This window comes from Fringilla coelebs (genome assembly GCF_963513975.1).
Source record: "Fringilla coelebs genome assembly, chromosome: 3".
Classification (NCBI taxonomy): Eukaryota; Metazoa; Chordata; class Aves; order Passeriformes; family Fringillidae; genus Fringilla; species Fringilla coelebs.
In genome coordinates this window covers 56,947,874-56,965,202 of record NC_140030.1, presented here as the reverse complement: position 1 = coordinate 56,965,202, position 17,329 = coordinate 56,947,874, and the positions used below count along the sequence as shown (strand labels likewise).

At 40.5% G+C, this 17,329-nt stretch overlaps 1 protein-coding gene across 3 annotated transcripts; it reads right to left on the bottom strand.

Moving 5' to 3' along the window:
* Positions 1 to 21: 21 nt before the first annotated feature.
* Positions 22 to 14,299, bottom strand: TBPL1 (TATA-box binding protein like 1). 3 transcript variants are annotated; one of them, XM_084201876.1, is made up of 7 exons: positions 13,511 to 14,299; positions 8,268 to 8,454; positions 7,557 to 7,639; positions 6,588 to 6,651; positions 4,732 to 4,835; positions 4,538 to 4,632; positions 22 to 1,669 (listed from the first exon to the last, which is right to left on the bottom strand). In XM_084201876.1, exons 2-7 carry the CDS (start codon positions 8,400 to 8,402, stop codon positions 1,599 to 1,601), a joined length of 552 nt encoding a protein of 183 aa, XP_084058002.1. In that variant the 5' UTR covers positions 8,403 to 8,454; positions 13,511 to 14,299; the 3' UTR covers positions 22 to 1,598. The 3 variants fall into 3 exon arrangements, with proteins under 3 accessions (XP_084058002.1, XP_084058000.1, XP_084058001.1); XM_084201874.1 differs by having other exon boundaries at positions 14,120 to 14,299; XM_084201875.1 differs by lacking the exon at positions 13,511 to 14,299 and having other exon boundaries at positions 8,268 to 9,452.
* Positions 14,300 to 17,329: the final 3,030 nt, after the last annotated feature.

Genomic DNA, 17,329 nt, shown 5'->3' with positions numbered 1-17,329 from the left:
AAAGTAGCATTTGCAGTTACTTTTAAGCATTCATCTCTCTTCTGCTTCAAATGTGCATTTACTGAGAGAAACATCTACTGGCTTCCAAGTCCAAGATTAATACCAATAATAATACATGCCAGAATCAAGCTTCACTGCTTGTTGGCAGCTCCTGTCATTAAAACAGTATACAGTAAGAAGAGTGTAGAAAAGGTCTGTGTTAATTGTTCAGCAATAGGCTGGGGCTGGATTAGAGTGACCATAACATCTTCTCCAGTTGAAGCACAACAATTTTCCTGAAGTTCACATTTAAATTTTTTTCTTTTGCATTGAGTAGGTGGACAAGGCAGTTGTTTTTTCTACAGTAGCTTCATAAGTTGATAACGTAATTAAGCTATCAGACAGTGTCCAAGGGTGGGCCACAGGGATGGTGAAGGGTCTGAAGGGGAAGCTCTATGAGGGGCTGAGGTCACTTGGTTTGTTCAGCTTGGAGAAGAGGAGACTGAGGAGAGACCTCATTGTGGTCTTCAGCATCCTCGCGAGGGGAAGCAGAAGGGCAGGTACCGCTCTCTTCACTCTCGTGACCAGTGGGAGGACTTGAGGAAACAGCGTGAAGCTGAGTCAGAGGAGGTCTAGGACGGGTATCAGGAAAAAGTTTTTCACCCAGAGGGTGGTTGGGCACTGGAACAGGCTCCCCAAGGAAACGGTGACAGCACCAGCCTGACAGAGTTCAAGAAGCGTTTGGACACTGCTCTCAGGCACAGGGTGTGACTCTTGGGGTGTCATGCACAGGGCCAGGAGCTGGACTTGGTGATCCTGATGGCTCCCTTCCAACTCAGCATATTCTAGGATTCATCTACAGGAAAACACTTGCTGTAGATCTTTATATTTAGAAATGTCTTCTCTTCATGTAACAACAAGAAAATACTTGAAGTCTGGCATGTAGTTAAGAGAACTGGGAACAAACCAAATTTCATCCTCAGATAAACATACGTAACTACTATAGATTTCAATCTAGCCCAAGCACAAAGTTTTACACATACTACAAACAGAAACAGAAGGTATCAGCAAAAGACTATTCTTACATTGTTTCAAATTAATTTGCAACTATACAATTTTAATTGTAATATAAAAAGGGAAGGACTATAACAGAACAGGTATGAAGAGAAATATTTTCCAAACTTTTATTTGTGCACATTCATCAGGTGAAAAAGATAACTTTTACAGCTTCTTTGGTGCCCAATATTCAGCATACAAAAATGTAAAAGACTATTCACAAATAAAACACAAGCTCAAGCTAAAAAAAAAATGTCTTAAAGGTAGTGCACATCGTGACAGCTTTGCTTATGAATACACAGAAATTACTGCAAAAATAAATAGAATGTCTTTTTAAAAGCAGCAATTTCATATCTTGTAAACTTCCGTTTTTACAATACAGCACTGTTAAGAGTAAAATCCAAAAGAACTGGAGTCTATACTGTGGCCATGAGCAAGTAAAAGAGTCTGTATTCCTCTGCTATGGTTGGTCCAGTTTTCCTTTTTGCTTTTAGTCCAATGTGCAGCAGTCTTTGAAGGTGCTTGGTTAGGGAACCTAACCATCAAGTGGTGAACTACAAAATTTATTTCCTGCTTTCAAACACGAATGGATAAATCTGTTCCACAGCACTGGCAACAGCCTTTACGTTTGGCCCTAAGACACAGTTAAAAAAAAAAAGGCAGTAGGAAGAGAAAATTCAGGGAATCAGAAATTAAAATAACAACAGTACCTCTAAAAAAGCCTTAATATTATTAGCAATCACAACTTCATACCACAGACAAGAAGTTCTCCCCATTTCACCTAACTTAACAGATTTTCTCTGATCGCTTTTCATGTGAAAGTCTTTTCTTGTAAATCTGCAAGAGGTTCTACATTTGTCAATGGATAGATTACAATTAAATAATACTGTCATTTAATTTCATAACAGCTTGGCTGATTTTCAATTTACTGGCTTAAACAGCCCAGAGAAGAGGCTGAGTGGCAGAGGTAAAATTAGTTCTTTTACTTATGTCAGTATAGAAAGTAGTATTTCTTCAAGCCTAGCCACTCTTTGCTCTTGCTTTAAAAACCTACCAACAAAAGCTACTGTTAAATAATGCTGGTTTTAACTGAAGTACATTTCAAGCAAGGTTATTATAGGTTTGAAAATTATAGACTATTACTTTCTATCCCAGGTTCTGCAAATAGCTTCACCATTGATCTGAGGACAAAACCTGCAAGCCAGGGAATGATTTTATCATCTCAGGATGAAGTATGTGAAGGTTATCTAACATGATCTGTGAGTATCCAGGCAAGAAAATGAAAAATGACCTAGCAATGCTTGCTAGTGGTACCAGACCACTTTAGCCAACAAAAAATTAAGATTGCAAATAAGTGAGCAGTAACCTACTGGAAGATATTAATTCTCGATAGAAGTTTGGTGATGCAGGTAAAGGAGAACAGCAATTTCTCACATACTTTGATGAGTAGGAATGCAGGGTTTTTGTAACCCCACTTTAGACTTCAGAAGTTTCTTCCAAGTATAGAGAACTGCTCAAAATACTCCCAGAAACAATAAGTGAAGCATAAGTTACTTTAGTAATTATTGTTTTACATGCTCAGTCAGAAAGGAAATGGACAAGAATAGAATTCTTCCTATATTTTCAAACTGGTTGAGTGAAGCACCCAGCTAAAACAAGCCTAGGGTATCTTCTGGGTAGATACTGCACCCTCCTTAAATTTGGCTGCTATTGGAAAAGAAAGTTCTCAGGAAAGGAGAAGCCTTTCAAATAGTGAGAATATGAGAAGGCAAATAGTTCCAGCAAAAAAATGCTACTCTCTCTAAAGATGAAGAAATGGAAAAACTGGATCATCATTCTAGGGCATATAAAAGAAGGAAAAAACAAAACAAAACAACACAACGCCCCTAAACAACCCCCTCATTTTTCATTTTGGAGGCAAAGAAACAATACTTCTTTCTATTACATGCTAGTGATTTTTATCATCTTTTAAGAAAGTAACAAAATCTTTTTATACTTGTCTCATGACAAGAACTCACCTTCCTGGGCTTTTTGTTGCATTTCTAATTATGTATCTCAAAATTCTCTGAGGCAGAGGTATTATTACAAGTACTAGTACTACAGAAACATGAATCTTTAAAGGAAACTTCATCTGAACACACTTAAGAAGGAGTGTACTATGGCTGAAAAGTAATTTAAATAATTTTTATAATAAGAAGTGTAAGTCTCAGGATATTTTTGTCCTCTAGAAGAGAGGCAAAGCAGAAGCCCAGAAAATCAACAGAGGTCTGAGTTAATTTTTCAAACTCACTGCAACAACTAAACTAGAAGGATGCAAAACTTCTATGTTTACCATATTTACCTTCCTGTTTGAAAGGAAAATTCTAAAAATATGGAAGTGATTTTGTAAGCAATGAAGTAATAAAAATCTTACAGAGAAGCCGAATCTCATTAGGAGGCTGACAAGACATGCCGAGAGCTTTTTATTACTGCAGTGATACTGCTTCTTATTTATTTTAAATTTAGTTTCTAGTTTTGGCTAGACCAGTTGCACTGTTCCAAACACATACTGCAATCTTGAAGTACTTTTTAGCCCTTCAGTTTTACTGAATCTGATGGAAGTTTGTCTTCTTTAGAAAACATTGCTTCCAATATCTTGTGGGAAATGTTCTGCATAAACATAGGCATTTGAATTAAGATGTGAAAATAAAAAAAAGTCCTTACTCAGCTTCTGAACCAGCAGCTGAGCTCTAACAACTGCAAGACATAATTCCTGCTAATGTGACACAAAATGGTTTTTTTTGTTTTGTACCATTTTAACATGTATTCTCTGAAAAACTGACTTCTTGTACCTGGACACTTGTGGTGGACATCTCACAAGCAAACAGAAAAGAGAATGAAAAATGAAAATGATGAAGAGAGAAGAAAAAATTGCTGGCCTCTCCAAGACCCAGGACAACCATGTCTCTGATTACATGGGAAAAATCACTGATGCCTGTGATTCAGTGGTTTTTCTCTTAGCTGAGCTTTAAAAGAAGAGAGCACAAGTCTGAAGAACTGTAAATATTGGTCAGCTTCATTTATGCTATACTATACAATGTGCTATCCTATGAGTTTCCATAAATCTGCAGTTTGGAAATATGTATTTATGAAACGGATGTTAATGCTAAATGCAGTGTAGTTAACATCTCTACAAATGGAAAAAAAAAAAGGAAGAAAATTCAAATATTGAAATAAACAATAATTACCTGCATTCTTAAGTGCTACCTTACTTTTGGTTTCATTAAAAAAACAGACTGTGTACATTCAGTCTAACTATTTTTTGAACCTACCAATAATAACACTTTCTCTACAACTCTTCTGGCACTTTCACTCAAAAACAAACTAGGAGCTAGCACAGGGAAACTAAATCCTTTTAACATAACCATTTGATTGTTTTAAAAATCTTGATTTCCCAAACCTACTGGCTCTAAAGTTAAATATTCCCAACAAGTTAAATATTTATTTTTTGACATTAAAATACCTGTAACTGTGATACTGCCTGTGGAAAAAATCTGTAAGGTAGCTCTGAGAGATTTTATTCTGTAACACACGGCAGGATGAAGTTCTGGTTCATAACTAGAAAACAAAATGAAAAGTAAAAAAGAGAGATCTAGAACTGAAAAATAAAAACTTAAGAAGTAGTCCAGAACTAAAATTCTTTAAAATCCTACGTACCTCGCATGAGGTCTGTTATTCTTCGTAAATTCCGGCAATCTTATCTCAAAGGGCATGTTGCACACTGCTAAAACATTCACAACTTTAAAATCTGTGAAAATTACCTTTTCAAAAGAGACAGGAAAAAAAAAATTAGAATTTACAGCAAGTCAGATGCATGGGTTGCAAAAAAAAAAAAGAAAAAAAAAGACAAGGCTACTACTTAGAATATTTTGATGAGTCAAAATTAGAATCTTGAGACTGATACTTTTCTAATAGGCATCTAAAGAGTACTTCATAGACTCAGAACATTTACATTATCCTTCTGTGGTGGAGTAACTGCTGAACTAGATACCTCACAGTTGTATCATGGTCACTGCAGCAGTATGGTTATAGTACAATTTAAGGATGAGACACAGAAACAACTCAAACTGATGTAGTAAACACCCCCCCACTGAAAATAAACTAAATTTAACAGCTCATGGAACATCAAAATAAGCAGAGAAAAAGCTTAAATATTGTTGCAAACTTCTTTAATGCCTTGTTGCTATATACCATTTGGATTAAAGCTACGAATAAAAAAAAAGATGACAACTGTTTTGCTTTAAATGTCCAGTGGTGAGTAGAGCAAACTGGTTTTCTACTCTGTAACTTTCTAAAACCCAACTCAAACTATTTGAATAACTTTCAGTTATTTTCTACCCTATGGTAGATGACAACTTTAGATGACAACAAAATAGCCAACAGACAACTGCTATACAAAGAAACTGCACTGCTGACAGGTCAGTGTTGGCAATGTCACTGGGGAAACTTTTGCTCATTTTCTGAGGTTGCCTAAACTTTAAATGGCTGTTCTTGTTCAATCTACACTTCTTAGATATTAGAAAGATAGTTAGAAAGATAGTTAGAAAGATAGCTGGAAAGAAGCAACTTAGCCTTAAACTGACCTAATCTTCAAAATACAAACTGCTCACTTTATGACAAAACTTGGTGTGTCCACACTGAAAGTACTGTGCATCTAACTGACTTAACATTTCATTCTGACTTTAAAGGGCTGGGTTCAAAGTACACATTTGTGACAGTAGGAGTGTCACACTTTTGCTGGGGTTTGATGCAGCATTACCAGCATAGGCTGCCACCATTGCCTTTATGTACTATAATCAAAAGTCGTCTTTCCCTGAAAATGACAGTTGCTGTGTCTATTTAATTGTCTGTCCCTAAATTGAACCTGTGTGTAAACAGCACAACAGACTATCAGGAAGTTTTAGACCACCAAATCGTGTAATTTGAAGTGGTTCATGTTGCTGTTTTTCAACCCTTACTATGAAATGCAAGTGGTGTTTCTGACTGGTAATGTTAACCCAAACCCAGATAAATGAGGGTGTTTCCTGTCCTAAGTATTTTATTTGGCACATTTCCAGCTGTGCAACATGACAGTGCAGGAGCACTTTTCTCCCCGCATGTTTAATTTGAGAAGCTCAAACTTGCCCTTATTCAGATGGAAACGTATCTGCTATTCCATTAGAAATGAGTGAAAATTATATTCAAATTACAGTAAAGTTTCAGCATTTTCCAAATAAATCTTTTGAGAATTGTAAATTCTATCTAAGACACATCTGTTCATATATTAAACAAATTTTGTTGTTTATTATCCAGTGAAGAAGCACCGCTCTGAGCTGCCAAACAAAACTCAAATCCACAAAAGAAAACAGCTTCTCTTTAATCAGCATCTGGAAAATGCATTCCTACACAAAAGGCACATTTGAGTGAAAACACGTTAACTGCTAAATCATTATGCTCCCTCTTCTTTGTTTCTTTCTAAAAAATAAACTACCAGCATTGCTTGAGTCATGCAAGTCCTTTTTCATCAGAATTACCTGAAAACCTAGTTTCTGTAGACTACGAGCTAGTCGCCTGGCACCAAATTTAGCTTCTTCTTCACTATAAAGGAGAAAGAAAAGGATTTAGCATTAGCAGAAATAGACTATATAGTTGTGCACACACACACACACCTCAATAGCTACTAAGACTACAAGATGAACCATTATATAATGTAGCACATCAACCATGATCTCATGGACAGCCTTCACTTGATCCTAATGTAAGTATTACATTTTAACTAGACAGACATTCCAATGGAGTTCTTCATGCCCTATTTGCAGAATATCTTGGCTCCAGCTGAAGTGAGAGACATGTTTTAATCATACATGATTTTAAGTACCCTTAACAGATAAACAAGTTCATGGGTAGTCTGGAGTTAACAGCCGGAACAATCCTCTTAAATTTTGGAACAGAGATCATACACAGAAAGTATGCAAATTTACTAGTTTACCTTAGCTCATCCTTACTTCGAAATGCAAACATATCTTAAAGGAATCCAGCTCTTTAAGAGTTTAGTGACTGTCAGATGTCTCTGAACTAAGAGTCTGCTTCACTTCTTTTCAGTCCCTCAACACTGTAAAACTTGATTAAATTCAGGTGGAGTTTCTTTAAAAAATAGAGATGTCCTTGGGAAAGGTCATCCCTTCCCAAGTCTCAACTTCTAGCTAAACACACAGAATTCTTAAAGGCTTCTCAAATCTCTTTAGGGTTTTCTTAACAAGGCAGTTTTCCCTGCTGTTCTCCCAAGAAGGCTAAACTGATGTTGTTTAAGATTTCAACACTATCTGACACAAACACTTCACATAGAAAACTTCCTCCCAAATATGTAGCTTGACAAGGATCGACTTGTGATCCAGTGTGAGCCAATCTAAGCAGCAGCAAGTACCGCCTCTTCTTCATTTACAATGCTGTATTTTAAAATACACAAGGATTTAGAGGTAGAGAAAGAATCTTCATGAACTCACCTTGTGGCTCCTGTGCAAATAACTTTTCCTGAGGACCAAATTGTGGCCGTAATCCTAGGTTTCCTAAGCTTCATTAAAACCTTCTAAAAGAGAAAAGTAGAAAAATTGGAAATTAGCAGTAATTCAATCTCATACTAGAAAAAAAAATTACCTGTTACCCAAATCAACTAAAGTTACACAAAAACTCCCTTTAGTTTTGATAGGCTTGAACTGCTCCTTCATCTCTTTCAGTACTTAAAAAGCCTAGCTCCTGAGAAGAGCAAAATAAGCATGAAATAGCCAATGACTCAGTGTACACAGAATAGATTAAATGAAGGTATTTTTCACTGAATAAAAAGCTGAAAACTACAAGCACCATGGTGATTTTTTTCCTTATTTGATTTGACATTGCTGACTCTGTATCAAGATATATTTTCATGACACAGCCATCAAATTTTGGGAGGCAAGACAGACCCTGAGGTGTAAGAGGCCTCATCAAATACCTTGTACCAAATATTCACCTGAAAAAAAAAAGTGCTGCCTCCTGAGACAGCATTTCATCACCCCCATTTCTGTACAAGCAATGTATTAGTAACTAAATACCTACAGCAAGCAAAACAGAGAAAGAAAATTCTGCTTTTTTCTATCCACCATATACAGGTATTAGGCAGAAGAATGTTTAGCTTAAGGAACATTTCTAAAAACAGATAATTGGTATGCTGAATCTCTTACCCCAACATCACGCTTGTATATCACATTTGCTCCCTCTAATGCAATCTTCCTCAAGTTTAAATGACATCTTGTTCTAAAAACACACACTACATTTGTGATTAAAATGTCCAGTGCAACATCACTGTCTGCATCCATTGGGGTGATTTACAACTCAATTTTCCCACCAGTTCACCACGAAGATCACATCCTGAGAAGGAAAAATTATAAAATTAAACATACCAATAGAAAATTGCCTGTTAATGCCATTGTATACATTTGCCCCTTAAAAGAGACAAGAAGCAGAAGTCACTACATCCTGACTCATCTAACAATGTGAGGGGAGGGGGAAGGTCTGCATCCTTTGTGCTCGAAAATAAGAGGTAACTTGTTCAAAGCCATGTTGCCAGACTCAACAGAAATGAAGTACATAGACACATCTATATAAAAGCATTTTAAATTGCCAGTTAAATATGTTACAATTTTTCCTAGGTATATTAAGACACTGTGAAGATTACTGAAACTTCTTCCATAGCTCCAGTGGATAATCTTTCCTCAGCTCATTTAAGGATGTCATTAGACACCTCAGGAAAATACACTTCTCTGACTGCTGAAGTTGATAATTCTGAACAGTTTGACATTCGTGTTGGAATGGATGAGCCTATGAATAACTTTGAACTAATACCGGTTACACAAACAGCAGTCTGTAGACAGCCTACTACCACAGCTTTCCCATCTTCATCCAGCACTCCTGGCCTATCTCTCCCAATAAGAGCTTAAAGCAAGCTACACAAAATGTCCTGGTGGCAGCAGCAGCCCGGGCTGACTGTCTGCGCTGCCCACAGGAAGGCGTTGTACGGGCAGAGTGAGATGGAATGCTCCTGAGGAAAAGCACGGGCAACAGCGAGGATGGCCGCCCAGTGCATGCACTGCGAACCTAAGGCACCCAGGAAGTATCCGTGATCATCAAAGACAACTCCTCACACACACCTCAGCTGGGAAAGAGAATCCTAACTCCAGCAGCTGGGCTACTGCTCATCCCAGCCCAAGAACACCCGACTCTCTTCTGGAACCATACAAAGGCAAGACAGCAGGCATCTCAAATAGATCTCAGGTGAAGAAATGAGAAGGGACAAGAGCAAGATCACTGGTATACAGCAAAAAGGACTTACATAAATCTTTTAGCAGTATTTAATCCAAAATAAATAAAAATAAAGCAAAGGAAAGAAAACCCAAAAACACGTCACATATGTGAAATGCTCCACATGGTCACTGCCATGGAAGAAGCAGGACATTGTGCATCAAGAACAATAACATACCTAACAGACTATGATGTATTTATATCACTTGAAATGTTCTGGCCTTATGTTCTATATTAAAAAATCTTCAAGATACAACATTAATGCTATTATCAGTGTTTTCATCTGACTTTGCCTTCCTAAACATCATGACATAGCCTGTAATGGAGAACTCAAGGTGCATCTTCAACTACCACTCACTGACAACACAGAAGTAAAAAACTACATGGCAGATGTGCACAACGTACTGTGTCAGCTGCTGTGGTGGCTCCTGCTTACACTCCGCAGCTTGTTCCTCGCTGAAAGAATTATTCTGTAATTGTTGGCTTGTCCAATACAAGAAAAGGCAAGATGGATGATAATACAGAAAAGAGATGAAGAAACAGCAAGAGGAAAACATAAAAAACCAAAGGTTATATGTGGGGGTGGAGGGAATGCAGGCAAAGAAGAGAACAAACAGTAACTAATTAGTACTCCCAGATCCCTTTTTTAATCTTTTTTATTGAACCAAAAATTACATGAATGCTCAAAGTTAGAAATTACTTATCCCATCTGGTTTTGATGGACTACTACAGATTGGGAAAGTAATTTATGGCACCAGAGCCAAAGATAGCACATGTGCAGATTTTGAATGGCATGCAGGCAGGGCCAGCATGGAGCTGGAACCTGTGGCATCTTCAGAGAGGCATTTGTTTTCCATGCTGGCTTCAACTCCTGGCTCTTACTGGAACCCAGGAAAGATTGTCAACAAAATACCTCCAATAAGTAGCATCTCCCAATTATCAGCAAGCATCTGCTGGCACACTCAGTCTCCATCTACAATCTGAAAGAACATCAGAGTTGTGCATAACACCACCAAAAGGTTGCTAACATCTAAGCAAACCATAGTATTGTATGATAATGTCCCCATAAAACATGGTTTATCTTAAAAAGATCCAGGGAGAAAAGTCACATGCTCATTCAGAACAAAGGAAAAAGTAGTTGAAAAGAGAGGAAAATTACAATTTAAAAGGAAAAGATCTATTATTAAGGCAGAAAAGGCGGCTGTGGAGCTGTCAGTAAGGATGTTTTCAGCAATTACAATGTATCTTGGTTAGAAGTACAATCTACTTGCATAGATATTAAGACGAGAAAAATTACACAGATTACAGTGGTGTGCCTCCATTTTAATGAGCCATGTTCTGAAAGCTCAAGACAACAGACACTAAGGAAGAGGCTTTTTAATTTCAACTTCTATATATTATGTCAATCATTTTGAACACACCCATTCCTAGTAAGCATACAAATACAATGTTAAAACTCTTTCAAGGCATGGTTTGGAAAGATTGGGTAATCAAAATGTTTCTAGGCTTGGATACTTGTGATCAAGCAGTAAGTAAGCATTAACATATCACAGCCTTTGATTTACGCATTCATTTTAATGTCTCACACCTTACTTACAAAAAGGGAAAAAAAAATCTACCGAGATGTCCTGTTACCTTTCTTTCAGAAGCCTTAAATAACTTTAAATTCAGAGGAACCATGAGAACAAAACCAACTTAAACTTTCCTAAAAAATATAAATACATGGACTACATAAAAAAAAAAAACCTGAAGAACATATTTGCGAAAAAGGTCTAACAACGTCCAAGAAAGAAAGATGTTGCTCTTATTACACGTATCTCCAGTAAGCATGACCAGCTGGAACATTCTGATCCTCCTCTTTCCCAGCTGTCTCTTGTATTCTCTGCTATTCATACACAGCACTGTACCACTGACTGTTATTTCCCAAAACCTGAATTTCTGCATTTCCATATTTTTTCTGCAAAATGGGGAAAATAGTGCTCCTTACTTATAAGCCTATTTATATTCCATATTTACGCAGTTACACTTGCAGAACAGAGAGGTTGAATAGAAACCAAACATGAGGTTCTTTCCAGTTCTGGATTTGTTTAAATTGAGCTCAGCTTAGGTTTTGTTGATTAATTTTGCCCTTTGAAAGTTCTCTCATCTGAACTGTAGAATTTTGGCAGTCTAATTCTCATTTCTAAAATTATGTTTTGCCAGCTAATGCTAATTTAATAACAGGCTAAATTTGAAAATAATTTGTCTACATGTACAGCATTTCTGTTAGATTATGTACTTCATTTGACTTTCTCCAACACAAGAAACTAGCTAACTTTGATTTCAAATTGTTTTGCGCCAGCTTAACACAATCTATCCTGACAGAGGAAACAAGCTGAAATACCTCTCTGCAGAAGTTTGCATTATTGTGTTTTATCAGGGAAATTTTAGAGGATTGTTCTTTCTTTTCAACATAGATTTCAGGGATACATCTGAAATATTACCCTAAGAGAAAAAAAAAAGAAGGAAAAAAAAGTAGCTAGATTAAACATGATAACACAAAAATAAAAACAACAACAAAAGCTAATGTAAGGATATTTGACACTGTAATGTATCTTACTCTGAAACTGGAGAAACTCCACAGAATAAGAAATACTTTGGAGGGAGGAATGAACACTCAAGTTCTTAAAGCATTACCTCTACATCCACTGTTAGAATCACAGACATACTATTTTAGATACTCTGTAAACACATGTGAAGACAAAACACCCTGCACGGAAATCTTAAATCTTACAATCTTAAAAAAGCCAGCAGTCTGTCTTCAGAAAGTTCCAAACCAACCACAGCACCGTCATCAAAGAAAAAGGAAAGGCACTTGGGATGGGGTATATAAACAAAGTATTATTTTAAGCTCTTGACTACCTTTGATCCAAGAAACTCAGAGCTATAAAGGTAGATGGTGGATATCTAACAATGGTTATGTTAATGTCAGAACAGTTTAATAAACACCTTTTTCACCATCAGCCTAAGTATAAGCAACTTTTACTGGTTATTTTTAACCTTTCTCCAAAGCAGCTCACAAACTGACCAACTCCACAAAGAATTCCAACAGGGATATTGGTCACTACTGTGTCAGTAGACATTTGTCAAACTAATGCCTGAAAGGCATCTTTGAAGAAGTTAACATGAACCTCTACAGGACATTTCCATATGAGAATGGAGAATAAATAAAGCCTGCCAGGAATGGGGAGAGATGATTACATCCTTCCACTGAAGATGTACTTTTAAAAGATTTGTGCTCAGCCCCTCAGGAAACAGGTCCATATGGAACGCCGGAGGTGACACACCTCCGAAATCTGCTGGAATTCCTAGGCACATTAAGATCACAGTGGCTAGTGAATGACTCTCTGAAAACAAGAGCAACATAGTTACTATTGTCTGTACAGAACATCCTCTGCTCCAAACAACTTTCTTAGTTCCAGCCACTGAGCTAGTGGTGCATGCTTTTACTTTCTGTTGCAATGGCAAGTTAAACTGTGCCTAAAGCAAAAGGCCATCTTGAAGCTACTGTTCTCACCTTTCAGGATTTGAAGAGTCATGACTATTTATATTTTGGGGGAGAAGATTTTCAAATATGTGCAAAGCCAGTATCAAAGCAGGGATTTGTTCAATTAGATCCATGCAGAGAGCGATAATACCAGCTATATCATAAGCAAGTAGGACATCAATTCTGCTCTTGGATAAGCCTACTGCATCTCTGTAGGGTTGTCCAACACAAATCCATTTGCAAGAATAAAACCGAAGAGTATATGGAGCAAGACAAGAAAGCATATTTTAAATAATTAATTACACGCCATTTTCCTCAAATCTTTCTCTCATCAAAAGGTCCATTCATATTCAAAGCAAGATGCACTTGAACTCAAGTTTGTGCCATCTTTCCCTTAGAACATCCAGGAATACCAAGTATTAAGAAGGATCCTTTTGGTCTTTATAATATGTGTAAAATCATCAAAAGTCCAAACCAACAAGTTCGGTGGCCATTCCAACATGATGAAACGTCGTAAGAAAAGTAAAAATGTTTAGCTGTAACAAAATATTTTAAGGCAACGGGTAAGCCTCTCACCCCCTCCCAGTCAAACATTTTTACCATTTGCGCGTCCCAGCTGAAGAAGCACCCTTCCTATTCCCGCTGCTGGGAATCCCACTCAGAGCCCTACATGCGCCAGCGTCACAACGCTCTGGTCAACAACTATTTCTTCTCTCCCCTCAACCCCAGCCCGAAACTTCTGCGGCCAGCACGGCACAAACAAAGCGCAGGCAGCAAGGCGGCCTGGCCACGCCGAGCTCCGCCGCTCGGCAGCGCCGGCTTGTGCGGGCATCGGCCGCCGCAGGGCACGGGGCCGCCACAAAGCCCTCGGGGCCGGGCGCGGGCCGGCCGGGGAACGGGCCGTTCCCCCGCAGGATGCCCTGCCCCTTCCTCCCTCTCCCTGCCCCGGCGGCCCCGGCCACGCACGCCCTGCTGCCCCGGGCGCGATCGGCACCGCGGCGGGAGGCACCGGCAGGGCCGCGGCCAGGCGGGGGAGGCCCCGCGCCGCCTCCCTCACCTCGGCCGGGCAGGGGCGGCGGCGGAGAGGGACGGGACGCGGGGGGACAACGGCGGCGGCGGCTGCGGCCGGGCCCGCGGACCCGAGACGGCGGCGAGGGGAAGGAGGAGGAGGAGGAGGAGCGCGGCCCGTCGGCGGGCGGCGGCCGTTACCGTGCGGGCGGGCGGCGGTCGGGGCGGGGCGGGGCAGGGCAGGGCGCAGCGCGGTGCCGGTCAGTGGGTGCCGGTCGCCCGGCGGCGTTCCGGGTGCTGAGCCGACTCCCCGCGACAATAAACATCCCCCAGCGCCGCGGGCATAGACGCGGCGCGGCTAGAGCGGCCGCCGGAAGTCGCGGCGGCGGGAGGGAGGGAGGGAGGAGGGGACGGAGGGGGCCGCGCTTGCAGCGCTTCCGCTGTCGTCCGCCGCCCCCGGAGCCGCGCTACGCCCCGGGACGGGCCCGCTGTGCGCGGATCCGCGCGGAATCGCAGAGCGGGGCACGTCTGAAGGGACCACAGTGGATCATTTGGTCCGACCTCCCTGCTCAAGCAAGGGTCGTTCAGAGCACATGGCACAGGATTGTGTCCCGCCGGTTCTTGAGTATCTCCGGTGAAGGAGACTCCACAACGTCTCTGAGCAGTCTGTTCCAGGGCGCGATCAGCCGCACAGTAAAGCAGTTCTTCCTCATGTTCAGCTGGAACTTCCTGTGCATCAGTTTCTGCCATTGTCTCGTGTCCTAAAGCTTGTAGAACTGATAACAGGCTTCAGCTCGGCCACATCCGAGGCGGCGCCTTTGCCAGCGGAGCCGCTGGAGAGCTGATGCAGTGTTTGTTCAGCTCGGGCGCTGTGAACACTCGTGGCACCAACGAGGCATTTCTGTGGGGCGCTGGCCTTGGCACCCCTTCAGCTTGCTGCGGACCCCTTGGTCTCTGGCCTGGCCACTGCACGCTGTGCCTGAACCCAGCCTTAGTCTGACAGGAGCCAGCAGGCAGCGGGGCTCGCTGCCGGGATTGCTGCTCCATACGAGCGTGTTGCACTGCAGCAGGACTCTGGTCACTGCATGGTGCGTGCTTAGAGGGCAGACAGACTGGGACATGTGGACGCAGTGTGGGTGCCTGCATGGCACTGGTTCTCTCTGTCCAGGATGGTCCTCTAAATCTGTCACTGTCCCACCTGTGCTGTCTGAAGGGAGAAGAGCGTTAGTCACACTTGTATTTTCTCTTGGAAAAGCTGTTGTGCTTCACATGGGAGTCCAGCAATGTGCCTGCAATGTGGCCCATTAAGGACTCAACACCCAGACTGACGAATGAAACAGATGTCAAGTTGACTTCAAATATAGAATATTGGTCTTTATATGAAAATTCTATAATTGTATATTTATATGGGTGAACTGCAGAGTATTCACTGAACTGAAAATTTTCTGAAACTGAGGTTCTGTAATTATGTACTTTGCTTATGTGATGCGGTAGCAAAATAGCTTTAATTAAGATAGAAGGAACAGTATGAAATTTAAATTTTGAATTCTTTAGAGTTGGCATGTTTTCTTCTGCTAGATTCAGTTTAATCCTTGAAATGCATGACTAGGTTCGCTCGTCAAAAATAAATATTTCAAATTTTCTCTTCAAATCGGCTGCGAGGACATGGTTTGGCTCTCCTGTTCCCCGGCTGGTTGCACTCCGGCGTGGGGCAGCGCTGCCACCCTGTGGCTTCCTGCAGACACGGATCCCCCGCCTGCGGGTGAACGCCGACAAGCAAGGCCTGGTTTTGGAAACCAGGATTCTGAATTTACCATAGTTCAGTAACTGAGCACGGTGTCTTCAGCATTTTTACAGAGTGCCTTCAGGCTGGTTTTGTTCTTTATGGGCTTCAGGCTCTGAGTCATTACAATTACACAGCCAAAGTGGGGTAAAGTGCTGTGATGTCTTTGCTCTGACAGTTCTTACAGGTTCTGGATGGCTGTATCACAGCAGATGTTGATTTATTTTTTTCTGAATAGCTGATCACATTGGCAAGTTATGAAGAAAATCTTTATAAACCCTGATTTTGCTTGAATTTTGATTAAGCTTACGTTTTTTTCAGCATAACCTTAAAGGTCTTCAGAAATTCAAAACAAAATGCCTGCAAGCACGCACTACCACCGTCTGTCTCCACATGCTTGCTCTCTTCAGAGTATAACTTTTTCTAGCACATATTCCTCAGAATAGTGCAGTCATTCCTGGATGTTGGGAATATTATTTTTGCTGATGAAGAGATGAACCCTTATCATTTCATAGTTTTGACTGCTTTCTCAGCCTGAGCTTTTCCTGTTTAGACTAGGACATGTTTTGAAGATTGCATCTTTAGATATATATTTGGAAAATGTGCAAATATAAGCAAGTAGCTATGATCACATAAACATGGAATGTAAATAAAGTGATTTGGCACCTACCTAATTTGACTTGTAAGTTTATCAGTTGTGCTGCAATTTTATTCTATACCTATATAGTTTACACAATTTGTTGTCCTCTCCTTGCCTTCTCTTCCTTGCCTCCATTCCTCCATCCAATTCTAACTTGGTTGCCCGGCTTCCTCTACTAGTATGACCGAGATGCCAAGGATCTGTATCTTCATGAGGCTCTAACTTACTGGATGCTGTATGACATCAGACAGAGAAGGCACAGAGGCCGTTTCTGATACTGTCACTTCCTTACTACACGATTTCATTCCCCTATGCCTTTATTTTGCAATCCCTTGTTTGGGTAATAAAGAGGAGATGGAGATGTGGGGAGGGTGTTTCCTGTGCTTGGACATTCTGCAGCATGGAATCGTGGGCTGCTTGGGACTATCAGTAAGAGTGCAGTAAAAACAAGGTTACTGAACTTCAGGACACTGCACATGTTTTTTGTTCAGTAATTACAGCAGTGAGACTGAATGAAGATGCAATTTCATTATGTTGTTATTCAGCTGTAGCTTCAGGTTTCTGTAAAAGGAAATCACTCTTCAGACTGAAGCAAATGCTTTGTTATCTGAATTGTTCTATTTTTACAGGATTAGCTTTCAATCAGATAAGATCCTGTGCAAGGTAGACTATGGGAAAGTGTAGGGGGGAGAGAAGAAAGCTGGATGGCCCCCTGAAGCAGTCCACAATGAAGGCTGGCTAGGGAGTTTTATGCAGCTGTGTTGTAAATACTGTGATGTCTGAATGGAATACTGCATTAGAGTATTCATGTTTGAAGGGGATGTAACCAGGAGCAACCAGTGTCGTAGATGTTCCATGGAAATGACTTCGTGTGAAATGGTCATCAGCTGCCAACATGACACTGCAGGTTAATTATGAGACATCTCCCTGGCAGCCATCAGGGAATGAGCAAGAAGCCAGTCAGGGAGGGAATCCTTTGCTCCAGGAC

Excerpts from the sequence above, each read along its gene's own strand:
- TBPL1 (XM_084201876.1), bottom strand. The coding sequence starts at position 8,402 with ATGGATGCAGACAGTGATGTTGCACTGGACATTTTAATCACAAATGTA. Across the intron at positions 7,640-8,267 it reads TATACAAGCGTGATGTTGGG|AAGGTTTTAATGAAGCTTAG; the intron begins GTAAGAGATTCA and ends TTTCTCTTTTAG. Across the intron at positions 4,633-4,731 it reads AATAACAGACCTCATGCGAG|TTATGAACCAGAACTTCATC; the intron begins GTACGTAGGATT and ends TTTGTTTTCTAG.